The 13,891-nt window shown below is 35.2% G+C and overlaps 1 protein-coding gene across 1 annotated transcript; it reads right to left on the reverse strand.

The window, feature by feature from the left end:
- Positions 1 to 1,242: 1,242 nt before the first annotated feature.
- Positions 1,243 to 1,863, reverse strand: LOC131163490 (uncharacterized). The gene is made up of 2 exons (XM_058120086.1): positions 1,780 to 1,863; positions 1,243 to 1,665 (listed from the first exon to the last, which is right to left on the reverse strand). Exons 1-2 carry the CDS (start codon positions 1,861 to 1,863, stop codon positions 1,243 to 1,245), a joined length of 507 nt encoding a protein of 168 aa, XP_057976069.1.
- Between the last annotated feature and the right edge of the window lie 12,028 nt (positions 1,864 to 13,891).

The raw sequence follows: 13,891 nt of genomic DNA on the forward strand, positions 1-13,891 counted from the left end.
CAAGTTACATTGATTTGAACACCAAGAAATCAATTCAGTAGTCAAACTCTCTTTCAAGCATTTTGAAAATATTAAAGCTCTTTGTTACTCACAACTTCCACGAAGTTACTAAAGTCTTGCTGATTTTCTCACTGAGATTGTGCTTCAAATACTAAATTCTTTCATCTATTGAAAGAATCCTATGGTGAAAATTTTCAAGAGCTTCAATTTGAATTTCGTATTGTGAATTTTATTGAAGTACATAGTTTTTGATCTATACTTATCAGCTCTTTGAGAAGCAAATTCTTGTACGTATTATTTCAAATCTTTGTAGCAGATTGATAGACGGTTTGAGTGTTGAATCATTGGACCAAACAAGATAATATTGTTTGGACAAGGAGGGCTCTAGCCTTAACCAAGGAGTGTTGTAATCGGTATTGTTCCACCTGGTAAAGGAATGGTGATAGTGAATCCTTTGGTGGTTTAGCCAAGAGCGAGGACGTAAGTTGTGTTGAAGCTGAACCTCGTAAAACCTTGTGTTCTTCTCTCTCTTCCCTACTCTTTACTTTTCATAAAAATTTATAAATTGTGTGGATGCTTTATAAAATTATAAATTCTAAGTGTTTGGTTGTTAAATAGACTGAAAGATAATTTGTTTTGGTTTGATCAGCATTGATTGCAGAAACCAAAAGGGACTGCATTGGTTGATCATCCTTAACTTATTAAACTGAAAGTTTATTTAAAAGTTGAACATTGGGAAGAAGGTTGTTTGTGGAATTTAACAACAGAGCTTATACAAATTCAGCAAGCTTTACACATTACTACAGGGCTACTATGTTGATTATTTTGTTTTGGTTGTAATTACTCTGAATCAATTTTGTGATTGTGTTTGAGCATTGATTATTGTTACTGTGGGGGTGCATTGCTCCCTAACATGCCACAATCTCGCACTAGATGCCCTAGCTTACCACACCGGTAGGAAACACCTAAACCCATCATGCACTTCCCTGTATACTACTTGCCACAAGTAGGACCAGCAGCGGAAGATGTGGTACCCTAAGATGTACCACCGCCTGTATCTCACCGCTGGCCTCCATCACCACCATATTTCTTCCAAGGACCCCGCCTCACACTTGAGTAAGAATTGGAAGGCATCGGCCTCTTCTTCAGGTTTTGAATCTCTGTATCTCCCTGTAGGCTCTCCTCTACCACAGTGGCTTTATCCACTAGAGTAGCAAAGTCCTAAATCTACAGTATGGCCTCCTACTTCAAGATTTCCTTCTTCAAACCCTTCTTAAACTTCCAAGCTTTCCTCGCCTCATCCGGTATCATAAAAGAAGCAAAATGAGATGGCTCCATGAATCGGGCGGCGTACTGCTGAACTGTCAGCTGCCCCTGAGTCAAGCTCATGAACTCCTCCATATTTATATTCCTAACATAGGCTGGATAGTACCGCTCAAAGAACACTTCTCTAAAATGTCTCCACGTCATCCCCACTGGTACCGGTTTCTGCTCCTCCAACATCCTTACCGATTCCCAGCACATTTCGGCTTCTCCAGTCAACTTAAATGTCGTGTAAAGCATTTTTTGCTCATCCATACAATGTAAAATAACCAAAATCTTCTCAATTTCCCAAATCCAGTTCTTCGCAGGGATCGGGTCTGTACTCCCTGCGAAGCTAAGAGGCTACAGTCGGGTCAACTGATCAATAGAACCTCCCAGCTCAGTCGTGGGACGGTCCTGCCCCCTAGATTTCTGCATAACTTCCACCATAAACTGTTAGGCGAAGTTCCAAAGTACCACCGTAGAGTCACTACTAGCCTTATAGCCAGCTCCCTCACTGCTACTCCCTCCAGCATTAGCAGTATTGTCCTTGGACTCCATCTCGAAGAGATAATCGAGAAAGTTGTTTAGAATCTTGGTACCCTACATATCTGCTACAACTACAATACCATAAGACTTACTTTAATAACTTAACGTCCCTAATGTCGACATACTCTACCAACTTATTACTCCCATTCTAACTCAAGTTTCGTCTCTCCATTCGTAAACAAAACCATCAATGAATTGCCATGATATTCTGAACCAGTCAACTGATCTAAAAAAAACACAGAAGTCCGTCAATGGAATTTCTACCTCCAAGCTTACGAAGCAAAACTCAACATTCCTATTCTACCCATTCTTATCTTCCTATACTCTGGTATGACCTCCTAACCTCGTCTAACCGAGTCTACAAGATCTAACGATCTGGTTGCTCTAATACCAACTATAATGCCCCGACCCCCTAAGAGGGTCCGGAGTGCTACTAAACATAAATAACATACATTTCTCTGATACCATACATATACAAGCCGCCCAAACAAGGGGAACGAGTGTTCCATACTGATCTGATAAACATACACAGCGGAAAAACATACATCCTCTAAACTTTTACCAGAGTTTCTAATTGTTTCCTAACATACATACATACATACATACATACATACTCTACTATTACAACCCCAAAAAAAATATAGCTACTATCTATGACTCACCGGCTCTTACAAAACAAACAATGACCAAAACCAGCCCAGTGGTATGCTAAAATCGATCCCTCAAAGGACTTGAAACATGAAATTGGATGATAGAGTGAGACACTTCTCAGTAAGACAGATTATATTATCATCAGTGTGTGGTTAACATAAGATTTTGTGCGTGCATATTGTTGCTAACTTCTAAATTATTTAACTAGCATTTAAAAACTATGTTGAACTATATATCTGAAAATACATACTTCTGGCTCAATATAGTCCTTTCTATAGTAAATATGCCCAAATATGCCTAGAAGATACAACGTGTACTGCTGACTTAGCGTTGTCACGCTAATCACAACATACGACATGTTTCCCCCTATAACGGGTTGTGCGGTCCGGAGGCTGGACCTAGCATATAGTCGACAACCTATAGCTAAGTCAAACATAAAGTAGTATGATGGTGCCTACCATATGCTCGAAGGCAGAGTCACCCGGAATTACTGCATCAGATGGAGCTCTGGAATTTTTGTGTCGAGGAGTACTTTACCCAGGCCACCAATCGCCTTTCCCATATCCACACTCTATCTCAAAAGTGTGGTTACACCCCTACAATATATATAGTTATGGTACCATGCTCTTAACATAACATCATATCAACAGGGTTCTACAGTCATATATGGATATTTACATCGTATTAAACTGAAATCATAATTCATTTTCATGAAACTACATAAAACAACAGCTCTTCGTAGTTCTATAAAATATCTGTTGTATACTGTCTCGGTAAAAACCGACAAATCATAAACTCAGCATCTAGACGTCATATTACATATCGGCATATAGTTGTCGTATCATATCAGTATTACACAAAACTTGCTCATTTATGCCAATTAAAATTGCACTCATGCAACACAATTTTTCATGAGGTAATTCATAAATACAGAACTGCTTGAGAAAATAAATATTGTACGAGGAATAGAGGTATGAGTATCTCCAAGTTGTTATTTTACTAATAATATAGATATATAACTAAATACAGGAAAAGTAGAGATAATCAACCCTACCATCTTTGGTTCATTGTAAAATACCCCTATGGTTTAAAATCCCAATTTTCCAACTAGTGAAAACATTCAGAAAGTTGAGTACTATAATCCAAAAACACCATATTTGAATTTAATCAGTTGGTTTTGGAAATAAAGTCAGTTAATCGAACCTTAAGCTCAGAAACCCTAGAAAAGTCATAATTTTACACATATAAACATTTTAAATCAGTAAAATCCATAAGATTAGCTAACATAATATAATCCCTTTACCTGATTCCTGAAAAACGACCAGACTCCCAAAAAATGAACCCAACTTTTGAACTGATATCTAAAAAGCTCAAATCAACAATCCGCTCTGCTAGACTTGTGGAGAATTCCACCTAGATCCTCATAACGGCTTCTGATCATCGAATCATGCGATGAACGGCACTAGAATCGAAGAGTAAGGAAGTGGGGCACGGGTTAGAGAGAGAGAGAGAGAGAGAGAGAGAGAGAAAGAGAAAACTGATTTCTTAATCACTATGCAACCAAAAATCCTATTTATAAGCCGTTAACCCGGTCACATTCGTCAATGAAATAGCACCTTTGTCAACGAATCACAAAAGAATGTTCATCAATGAAAGAAGACCTTCGTTGACAAACTCCAAACGTAAAATTTTAGTCGTTTGGGATTTCTTCGTCGACGAAGCCCTTAACTTCGTCAACGAACAACAAATGGGCTTTCGTTAAAGAAAACAGAAGATTCGTCGATACAGCCTACTAAAATTCCATTTTAAACCTTCCTCTTCTCCTTTTCTTATTTATTTCTTTCTTTTTCAGGTTCGGGTTTCTGCAGCATAATTCTGGGGCGAATTGATTAATTAAGATTTATGGATGTTGGCCTAGCTAGGCTTATGGCTCTTGATTTTGATGATAACAAAGTAAGGCTAACTAATCTACTTCAAAGTAGTGCTATTTTAGTTAATGAAGGTAGAAAGGATTTTAGATGATAAAAGGGACAATTTCGAAAGCTCATGTCAAAATTCAGATCAAATGAAGCTTAGACTACAAAGGACATATCTTGAAAGCTCACAAGGATCAAGGAACATGGAAAGCCCTATCTCAAATAAATGATCCATAATGAAAGCTCAAAGATCAGCCACAAAGAGAACTCAAAGCAAAGAGGAGTCAAATTAGTTTTTAGAACAAGCTTTGTAAGTACTTCAAGTATGATTTTTCATTTTAAAGCTCATTAGGCAAACGAGACTTAGAGACCTTAGTTTTAAGTCTTGGAACTTATTTTTCAAAGAAAAACTAATTAATATTCCAAGATTAAATAAGCAAAGAAGAGAAAATCAAAAAAGTTTTAACACAAGAAACAAAGTGGCGGACAGATGACTGACTGTCAATGGACAGTCAACTGCCATGTTAAAGGACCTAAGAAAGAAGACAGAAGCATGACAGTTAACTGTCTAGTGTTGACAGGAAACTGTCAATGTAAATTGAGACGACTGAGTGTGTTTTGCCAGTCCTTTGCACTTCTGGCCATTTTAAAAAATTTAGTTGTTCAGTGATAGACGCCTGACTGCCTATTGACAGGCGACTACCACCTTTCGGGTTGTGCATTTTAAATGTGAAAAACACTGTCAGTCGACTGCTAGAGTACTAACAGTCATTTGTCACGCGGTAAATTTTAAAATCATAACGGACATATTTTGAAAGTTTAAGTTTCTTTGGGCTCAAACTCAATTAAAACTTGGACCCTAGTCCAAATAAACTTAGGGAACAACTTAGATACTTTTCTACATCTATAAATACACCCAAACCAACTTGATTCAATAACAAGAATTAAATTCAGCATTCAAAATCCCTCTTAAATGTTCTGAAATTCTCAAAGCTCTCTCTTTCTGTAAATTTGCACGAAGTTTACTAAAGTCTTGTTGATTCTCTCACTGATATTGTGCTACAACTATTAATTCTTTCATCCATTGAAAGAAACATATGATGAAATACTTCTAGAGCTTCAATCTAAATTTCATATTATGAATTACATTGAAGTATATAGTTTTGAACTGTACTAATCAGCTCTTTGAGAAGCGATTCCTTGTACATCTATTTGATTTGTATCTTGTAGATTGATGATGCCAAGGATTGTTTGGATCATTGGCTAAGCAAGGGGATATTGCTTAGAGAGGTGTGCTCTAGCCTAATTGAAAGAGTGACTGAACGAGGGTACATCGTTTGGAGAGGCAGGCTCTAGCCTACTGAAGGAGTGTGTAAATGGTGTTGTTCATCCCTGCAAAGAAATTGATTTTAGTAATCCTTTTGTGGTTTGCCAAAGTCGAGGACGTACGCTGGGTATAAGCTGAACCTTGTAAAAATCCTGGTGTCACTCTCTCTTACTCTTACTTTTTATTTTCAGCACATATAAATTGCATGGATGATTTAAATTTCTAAATCATATATACTACATATATTTGGAAATCAAGTAAACTTATAGTCTAATTTTGATTTGGGTCTCAGAACTAAATGGGAGTACATTCGTTAAACCATACTTTGCGAAAACCATACGGGAGTACGTTACATGGTTAATATCCCAAAGATAAATTAACTAAGAGTTTATTTGAATTCTAAATCTTGGAAAGAGTGTGAATGTTTTTGAAGATCATTTTGAGAAAGTTAATTCATTATCAAAAGGATTGCAATTAACCACAAGGTTGCACACAAGTTGAAAAAGCTGAGATTTTTCATTTAGTTGCAACATATATTTTGATTGAATGTGTTTGATTGGTTTGGATAGTGTGGTTGATTGAAAGGTTGATTTGTTACTTAATTGTTTAAGTACTTGTGTTGTGGTTGTGGATTGAATTTTGTTTTGAATATCTCTTGTGTATTTGATAAAACAACAAGAAACAAGAATTCATTAAAAAGACATAAAAGAGTTTAAGGATTCTTAAAAAGAAGTAAAAGAAATTTTAAAACCCAATTCACCCCCCCCCCCCCTTCTTGGGACTACACCTTCCTTTTCAATTGGTATCAGAGTGGGGTTATAGCATATCTTAATTAGTAGCTATAAAAAGTTCTTAATGGCTCACTTAGGTGTAGCTCCCTTTGGAAAGGGACAATCTTCAACTAGGCCTCCTATCTTTTGTGGACGTAACTACACTTTTTGGAAAAAAAATGAATGCAAATCTATCTTCAAACTATGAATTGGAAAGCTTGGGAGGTTGTCAAGGATGGTGACCTAATTCCCTTTAAACTAGTAGATGGAAAACAAGTTCCTAAGGAGAAAAATGATATGACAGACTTAGATCATAAGATGCTGCAAGTTAATTCCAATGCTATGAATGCTTTATACTGTGCTTTAGATGCTAATGAATTTAATAGAGTAATGGCTTGCAAATTAGCTAAGGAAATATGGGATAAGTCAGAAGTCACTTACAAAGGCACTATAGACGTTAGGGATAATTGGATTGATATGCTTACAAGTGAATATGAAGCATTCAAAATGAATTCAAATGAATCTATAACTAGCATATACACTAGGTTCACTCACTTAATAAATTTCCTAAATGCCTTAGGAAAAACCTACACTACTTATGAGATGATAAGGAAAATTCTTAGAGGGCTGCCACCTATATGGGAATCAAAAGCCACTGCCATAACGGAAGGATAAAATTTTAAAAAAACCTCCTTAGATGAACTTATAGGCTCTCTCCTCACATTCGAAATGGCAATGAATGAAAAGAGTGGAAAAACCAAAGCCTAAGAATCAATAGCCTTTAAAACCTCAAAAGAAAACTCTAGTAGTGAAGAAGAAATGGATGAAGATGAACTAGCCTTCATATCTAAGAAACTTGCAAAGATACTAAGAAGGAAAAATAAATTCAAAAGAAGAAACCAAGACTTCGAATCAAAAGAAGAAGAAATCAGCAAAAAGAAATCAAAGAATAAAACTCTTACATGTTATAATTGCAACAAAGCTGGGCATATAAAACCAGAATGTCCATTCCTAAAGAAAGAGTCTAAGAAGAAAAACAGAAAGGCCATGAAAGCCACTACTTGGGACAACATGAGTACAAGTAGTTCGGAATATGAATCAAGTGACCAAGAGGTTGCTTATACTTGCTTTATGGTTTAGGACGATGAGGAAACCTCCTCATCCAAATTCTTAAATAATTCTTGTAGTGATTCATCAAATGAATCCAATGATGAGTGTATGTCATCTTATGATGAATTACAAAATGATTTATTCAAAGTACATACGATGTTAATCAAAGTAACTAAACAAAACACGTCATTGAAAAAAAAGAAATGATGGAATAATGAAAGAACTAGAATCAAGTAAGATTGCTGAAAATGGTAAAGATTCAAAACTCAAGAAAATAGAAAATAAGTATGAAACTGCAATAAAAGAATTAGAAGCTAAAAATCTTTCTGATAAAGAAAAAGACTTGAAAATTAAGAAATTAGAAAGCAAGAATGAACAGATGATAGAAGACCTTCGATCCCTATCCTCTACAGAATAGGAGAAAGACATATATATTTCTGAATTAGAGGATAAAATAAGAAAATTATCTCAAGAATCAGAGAAATCACTAAAGAAGGTTGACGACAAGAAAGAGATAGATATAAACGATCTCAAAAATCAAATTAAAGATAAAGAAAAGATCTTTTATAACTTCTCAAAAGGAAAGGCAAACTTTGACAAAATGACAGGCTCACAAAGGATGACCTTAAACAAAGAAGGTATTGGATTTAATGGGGTTGAAAATAAAAAGGAAAAAAAAATCTTTACATGGGATATTTTTCAAAAGCATCCAAAGATTATGCTAGCACATCTTCTAAAGCCTACACTAACACCATATGCTATCAATGTAAGAAAAAGGGACAAATAAAGTTTGAATGTCCATTTAAAAGAAAGGGTGTGAAGACTAAACAAATATGGGGAGTAAAAGAAACATCCCTTGTGAAACCTACCGGACCCAAAAAGGTATGGGTACCTAGATAAAAAGTCTTGAAAATCTCAAAATGTTTATTGAAACACATAAAAATAAATAAATAACGTTGTTGGCCAAAATCATAGGATGATTCATACAAGCTTAAAATAGAGAGTTTTAAAATTTGGAAAGAAAATTCATATGAAAGCAAAAATCAAGCATATTACATATACGTGAAGTCAACAAAGAGAAAGAAGAAATTCTCTACAGGGCAGACGACTACCAACATACCAGGCAAGCGCCTGTCAGGCTACTGTCTATCCGGAAAGTCAATCGACAGCCGACTGTCACCTTGAAGATAGACGACTGTCTCGTGGCGGTTCAAGCACACTTAACAAGAAAAACATTCTTTTTTAAGTCTCAGACGTCTGTCCACTCATCTAACCTTCACTAAAATAGTTTCTCTTCATCTCTCCACTAAGCTTAACTTCTCCAAACCTCTTCCAACTTCGTTCCATCGAACCCTAAATCCTCCTCACCAAAATTTCTTCGGATCTCTGCTTCATCAACATGCTATGAACAAAATTAGTAGGGAACAAAGACAAGGCATCTTCTTCACGACCAGTTAGCAATGATGAAATAGAAAAATTGTTGGCCTTAGCATAAGCAAAAACTTTGTACCGAAATCACATCTCCACTATCGATCCAATTTTTGGTAAGATACTAGATGTTGCTTTCTTTGAATCCATTTTCCCTGAGATTCTTGAACTATTTAAAAACATAGGATGGGACAAGTTTTTCCTACGCCAAGTCAAAGGATGTTATCTTGACATGATAAAACTCTTTTACTCCAACTTGGTAAAGAAAAATATTGGTTTTTCTACAAAAGTGTTAGGCGAAAAGATAACATTTACTCCACCATTGCTAAGAAAAATCCTCCCTATAAAACATGGTAATTTTGAGTGCAATCCTATTTAAAAATAATGGACAATGGAGCAAGGATTTACTCCACAAGAATTTCTGCCTCTTGTGATGAATGATGCACCTATTTATTTTGGAAATCCTCCACAATATAAGCAGCTCAATTTACAAGCTCAAATCCTTCACAAAATTGTTGCTTATAACATCCTTCCTAGAGCAGGATCCTATGATCATATTTCCTTCTTCGATTGTTTTGCTATGTGGTGTGTACTCAAAGGCAAGAAATTGGATTTAGTAAGCCTCATACTTAAGTGGATGGCCATAAAACTAGAATCTCCTAGAATTGGACTTCCATATACTGGCATACTTTCTTTAGTCTTTGCTCACTTCCAAGTTATCACTCCATCTTCTAAGATAGTAAAACAAACCCATTATAATGTATTTTCCTCCATTACTCTAAAAAGGATGGGTTACAAGAAATACACTGAGGGATAGATATTTAGAGGAAATAGGCCTATACGATCGGAGCCAGAAGAACCTAATCCAGCTCCTGAAGAAGCGGATATGCCTGCATGGTTCCTTCCTTTCTATTAGCATTATTCCAGTTTCAGTTCTGACATGAGGGCTGGCTTTACTTCTTTTCAAGACAAAATCTCAAACATTGATGCTAAGTACTCTTCACTGGATAAACGTCTTGACAAAATAGAGCAATATGTCACTAGTTCAGCACCAAATGATATTGATTCCAATAAATAAAGTGACGAAAATGATGATGGCTCACAAAAATCATCAGATGAAGGTTCACAGGACAAGAAGAATCACAGCAATCTAAAGGAAAAGCAGTTGCTGCAAATAGTGATATAGCTTCTGATACTTGATGAATTCTTTTATGATGTTTTTGATGTTTGTATGTTGCACATACTCCGCTTATGGTTGTATTATGCCTTTTTGTTGAGGTCAAAAGGGGGAGAATGTGTGTGTGCATAGTATGTTTATATTTTGTTGAACTATGTTTCTATGTTACTACACTATGTTTCAATGTTTCTATGTTAAATATGAAGAATCTAAAATTGTGCCTTTTGAACTTGTGCATTAAATTTTACATTAACTTTGAAGATTTATGCTTATCGAAAGGGGGAGTATTTTTGTATCTTTGCTCCTTATTTGTCATCATAAAAAAGGGGGAGATTGTTGGCCTAACTAGGCTTACGGCTCTTGATTTTGATGATAACAAAATAAGTCTAACTAATCTGCTTCAAAGTGGTGCTATTTTAGTTAATGAAGGCAACAAGGATTTCAGATGATAAAAGGGACAATTCCGAAAGCTCATGTCAAAATTCGGATCAAATGAAGCTTAGACTACAAATGACATATCTTGAAAGCTCACAAGGATCAAGGAACACGGAAGACCCCATCTCAAATAAATGATCCATAATGAAAGCTCAAAGAAGTTTGAAAGATCAAAGATCAGTGACAAAGAGAACTCAAAGCAAAGAGGAGTCAAATCAGTTTTTAGAACATGCTTTGTAAGTACTTCAAGTATGATTCAAGTATGATTTTTCATTTTGAAGCTCATTAGTCAAACAAGACTTAGAGACCTTAGTTTTAAGTCTTGGAACTTATTTTTCAAAGAAAAACTAATTTATATTCCAAGATTAAATAAGCAAAGAAGAGAGAAATCAAAAAAAAAAAATTTAACATAAGAAACAAACTGGTGGACAGTCAACTACCATGTTAAAGGACCTAAGAAAGAAGACAGAAGCATGACAATCAATTGTCTAGTCTTGACAAGCAACTGTCAGCGTAAATTGAGATGACTGAGTGTGTTTTTCCAGTCGTCTGTCACCCTTCTGGCCATTTTAAAAAATTCAGTTGTTCAGTGATAGGCGCTTGACTGCCTATTGACAGGCAACTGCCACCTTTCTGGTTGTGCATTTTAAACGTGAAAAACACTGTCAGCCGACTGCCAGAGTACTAACAGTCATTTGTCACGCGATAAATTTTAAAATCACAATGGACATATTTTGAAATTTTAAGTTGCTTGGGGCTCAAACTTATTTAAAACTTGGACCCTACTCCAAGTAAACTTGGGGAACAAGTTAGATACTCTTCTACATCTATAAATACACCCAAGCCAACTTGATTCAATAACAAGAATAAAATTCAACATTCAAAATCTCTCTCAAGTGTTCTGAAATTCTCAAAGCTCTCTCTTGCTATAAATTTGCACAAAGTTTACTGAAATCTTGCTGATTCTCTCACTGATATTGTGCTACAACTATTAATTCTTTCATCCATTGAAAGAATCATACGGTGAAATACTTCTAGAGCTTCAATCTGAATTTCATATTGTGAATTACATTGAAGTATATAGTTTTGAACTGTACTAAACATCTCTTTGAGGAGCTATTCCTTGTACATCTATTTGATTTGTATCTTGTAGATTGACGATTCTAAGTATTGTTTGGATCGTTGGCTAAGCAAGGGGATATTGCTTAAAGAGGTGGGCTCTAGCCTAATTGAAGGAGTGATCGAACGAGGGTACATCATTTGGAGAGGCGGGCTCTAGCCTACTGAAGGAGTGTGCAAACAGTGTAGTTCCGCCCTGCAAAGGAATAGATTTTAGTAATCCTTTGGTGGTTTGCCAAATGCAAAGACGTAAGCTAGTTATAAACCGAACCTCGTAAAAATCCTGGTCTTACTCTCTCTTTCCTTTACTTTTTATTTTTAGCACATATAAATTGCATGGATGATTTAAATTTCTAAATCATATATACTACGCATATTTGGAAATCAAGTAAAGTTAAAGTCTAATTTTGATTTGGGTTGCGGAAACCAAAAGGAAGTATGTTGGTTAAACCGTACTTTGCGAAAATCATATGGGAGTATGTTACTTAATTAACATCCCAAAGATAAATTAACTAAAAGTTTATTTGAATTCTAAATCTTGGAAAGAGTGTGAATGTTTTTGAAGATCATTTTGAGAAAGGTAATTCATAATCAAAAGGATTGCAATTTACCATAGGGCTGCACACAAGTTGAAAAAGTTGAGAATTTTCATTAAGTTGCAACGTATATTTTGATTGAATGTGTTTGATTGGTTTGGATAGTGTGGTTGATTGAAAGGTTGATTGGTTGCTTAATTGTTTAAGTACTTGAGCTGTGGTTGTGGATTGATTTTTGTTTTGAATATCTATTGTGTATTTGATAAAACAACAAGAAAACAAGAATTCATTAAAAAGACTTAAAAGAGCTTAAGGATTCTTAAAAAGAAGTAAAAGAAATTTTAAAACTCAATTTACTCCCCCCCCCCCCCCCACCCCTCTTGGGACAACACCTTGCTTTTCAATGGAATAGAGGGTTTTGGTGTGAACAACGTAGGCCCGAGTTTAGGGTTCATGCTAGTGTTTCCTTAGGAAATGAGGTGAGGGCGATAAATAATTAAATTATTTGATGTTTCCTTGGTTAAATGGAGTTTATGGATCTGAGGAAAATGTGAATGTGATATTTTTCTGGGGATTATATGATTTTAAGATTTTAGAGTTCTGAATGGCGTGAGTGTAATTATAGTTTTTTTTTTAGCAAGCTTCTCGATAATTAGGGAAGGGGAATAAGTTATGGCAGCTAATTTCAAAAATTTTATTAATTAATGTATAACATGTGTTTATGGGATTTAAATTTTATAGTTGTGGTATATTTGTGAAAATTCAGAAATTTGGGTTACAGGAAAGCTTTACAAATGATGTGTTATCTTAGTATAGCAGGAAAAATACAATTTTACCCGTATAGATTATAGTATAAGAGTTTCATTAAATTGTGTGGCATGAGGAACAGCAAATATAGTACTGAGATTTAATACAGAATTTTATATAGCCTTTATAGTACCATGATTATTTACAATATTTACCGAACCATAATTATACATAGCTTTTATTGAACCATGATATACAATTATTACAGAGTAATGATTTATAGATATTACAGTTTATATAGAATCATGGTATTACAGTTTATACAGAATCATGGTAAAATAGTAATATATATAGACATAGTATTATATAGTATCAAATCCCTAATAGACCAGTATAGATTACAGAGCACGGTACCGTAGCTAACACAATATAAAGTGCAACCACACATCTCAAAAAGAGTTTGGAATGGAACAATCGATTATGCCTAGAGGAAAGATACAGGCTCCCAAGCAGACGGTCCAGGTTGAGGAGGCTAATCGTTCTACAGAGGTTATAGTTTGACTTAGCCTGGTAGGCTAGCCAGTGTTAAGTCCTGCCCACGGGCCGCACAACCCGAGGATGCGGGGTTAATTCATGCTTACAATTATCCATCTAGGGAAGCTTTCATAGTTATATAAATATAAGTATACAATTTTACAAAGAACACAAACTATCTATTACATCTAAAAGTATGTTCAAATAGAAAACTTATTTTAAAAGGCATAGGTGTGAGTTATGTTATGTTTTACATTGAAATGTTATTACAATTACAGTTGAATTTATAA

The sequence above is a fragment of the Malania oleifera genome, chromosome 9 (assembly GCF_029873635.1).
Source record: "Malania oleifera isolate guangnan ecotype guangnan chromosome 9, ASM2987363v1, whole genome shotgun sequence".
In the NCBI taxonomy this organism is placed as follows: Eukaryota; Viridiplantae; Streptophyta; class Magnoliopsida; order Santalales; family Ximeniaceae; genus Malania; species Malania oleifera.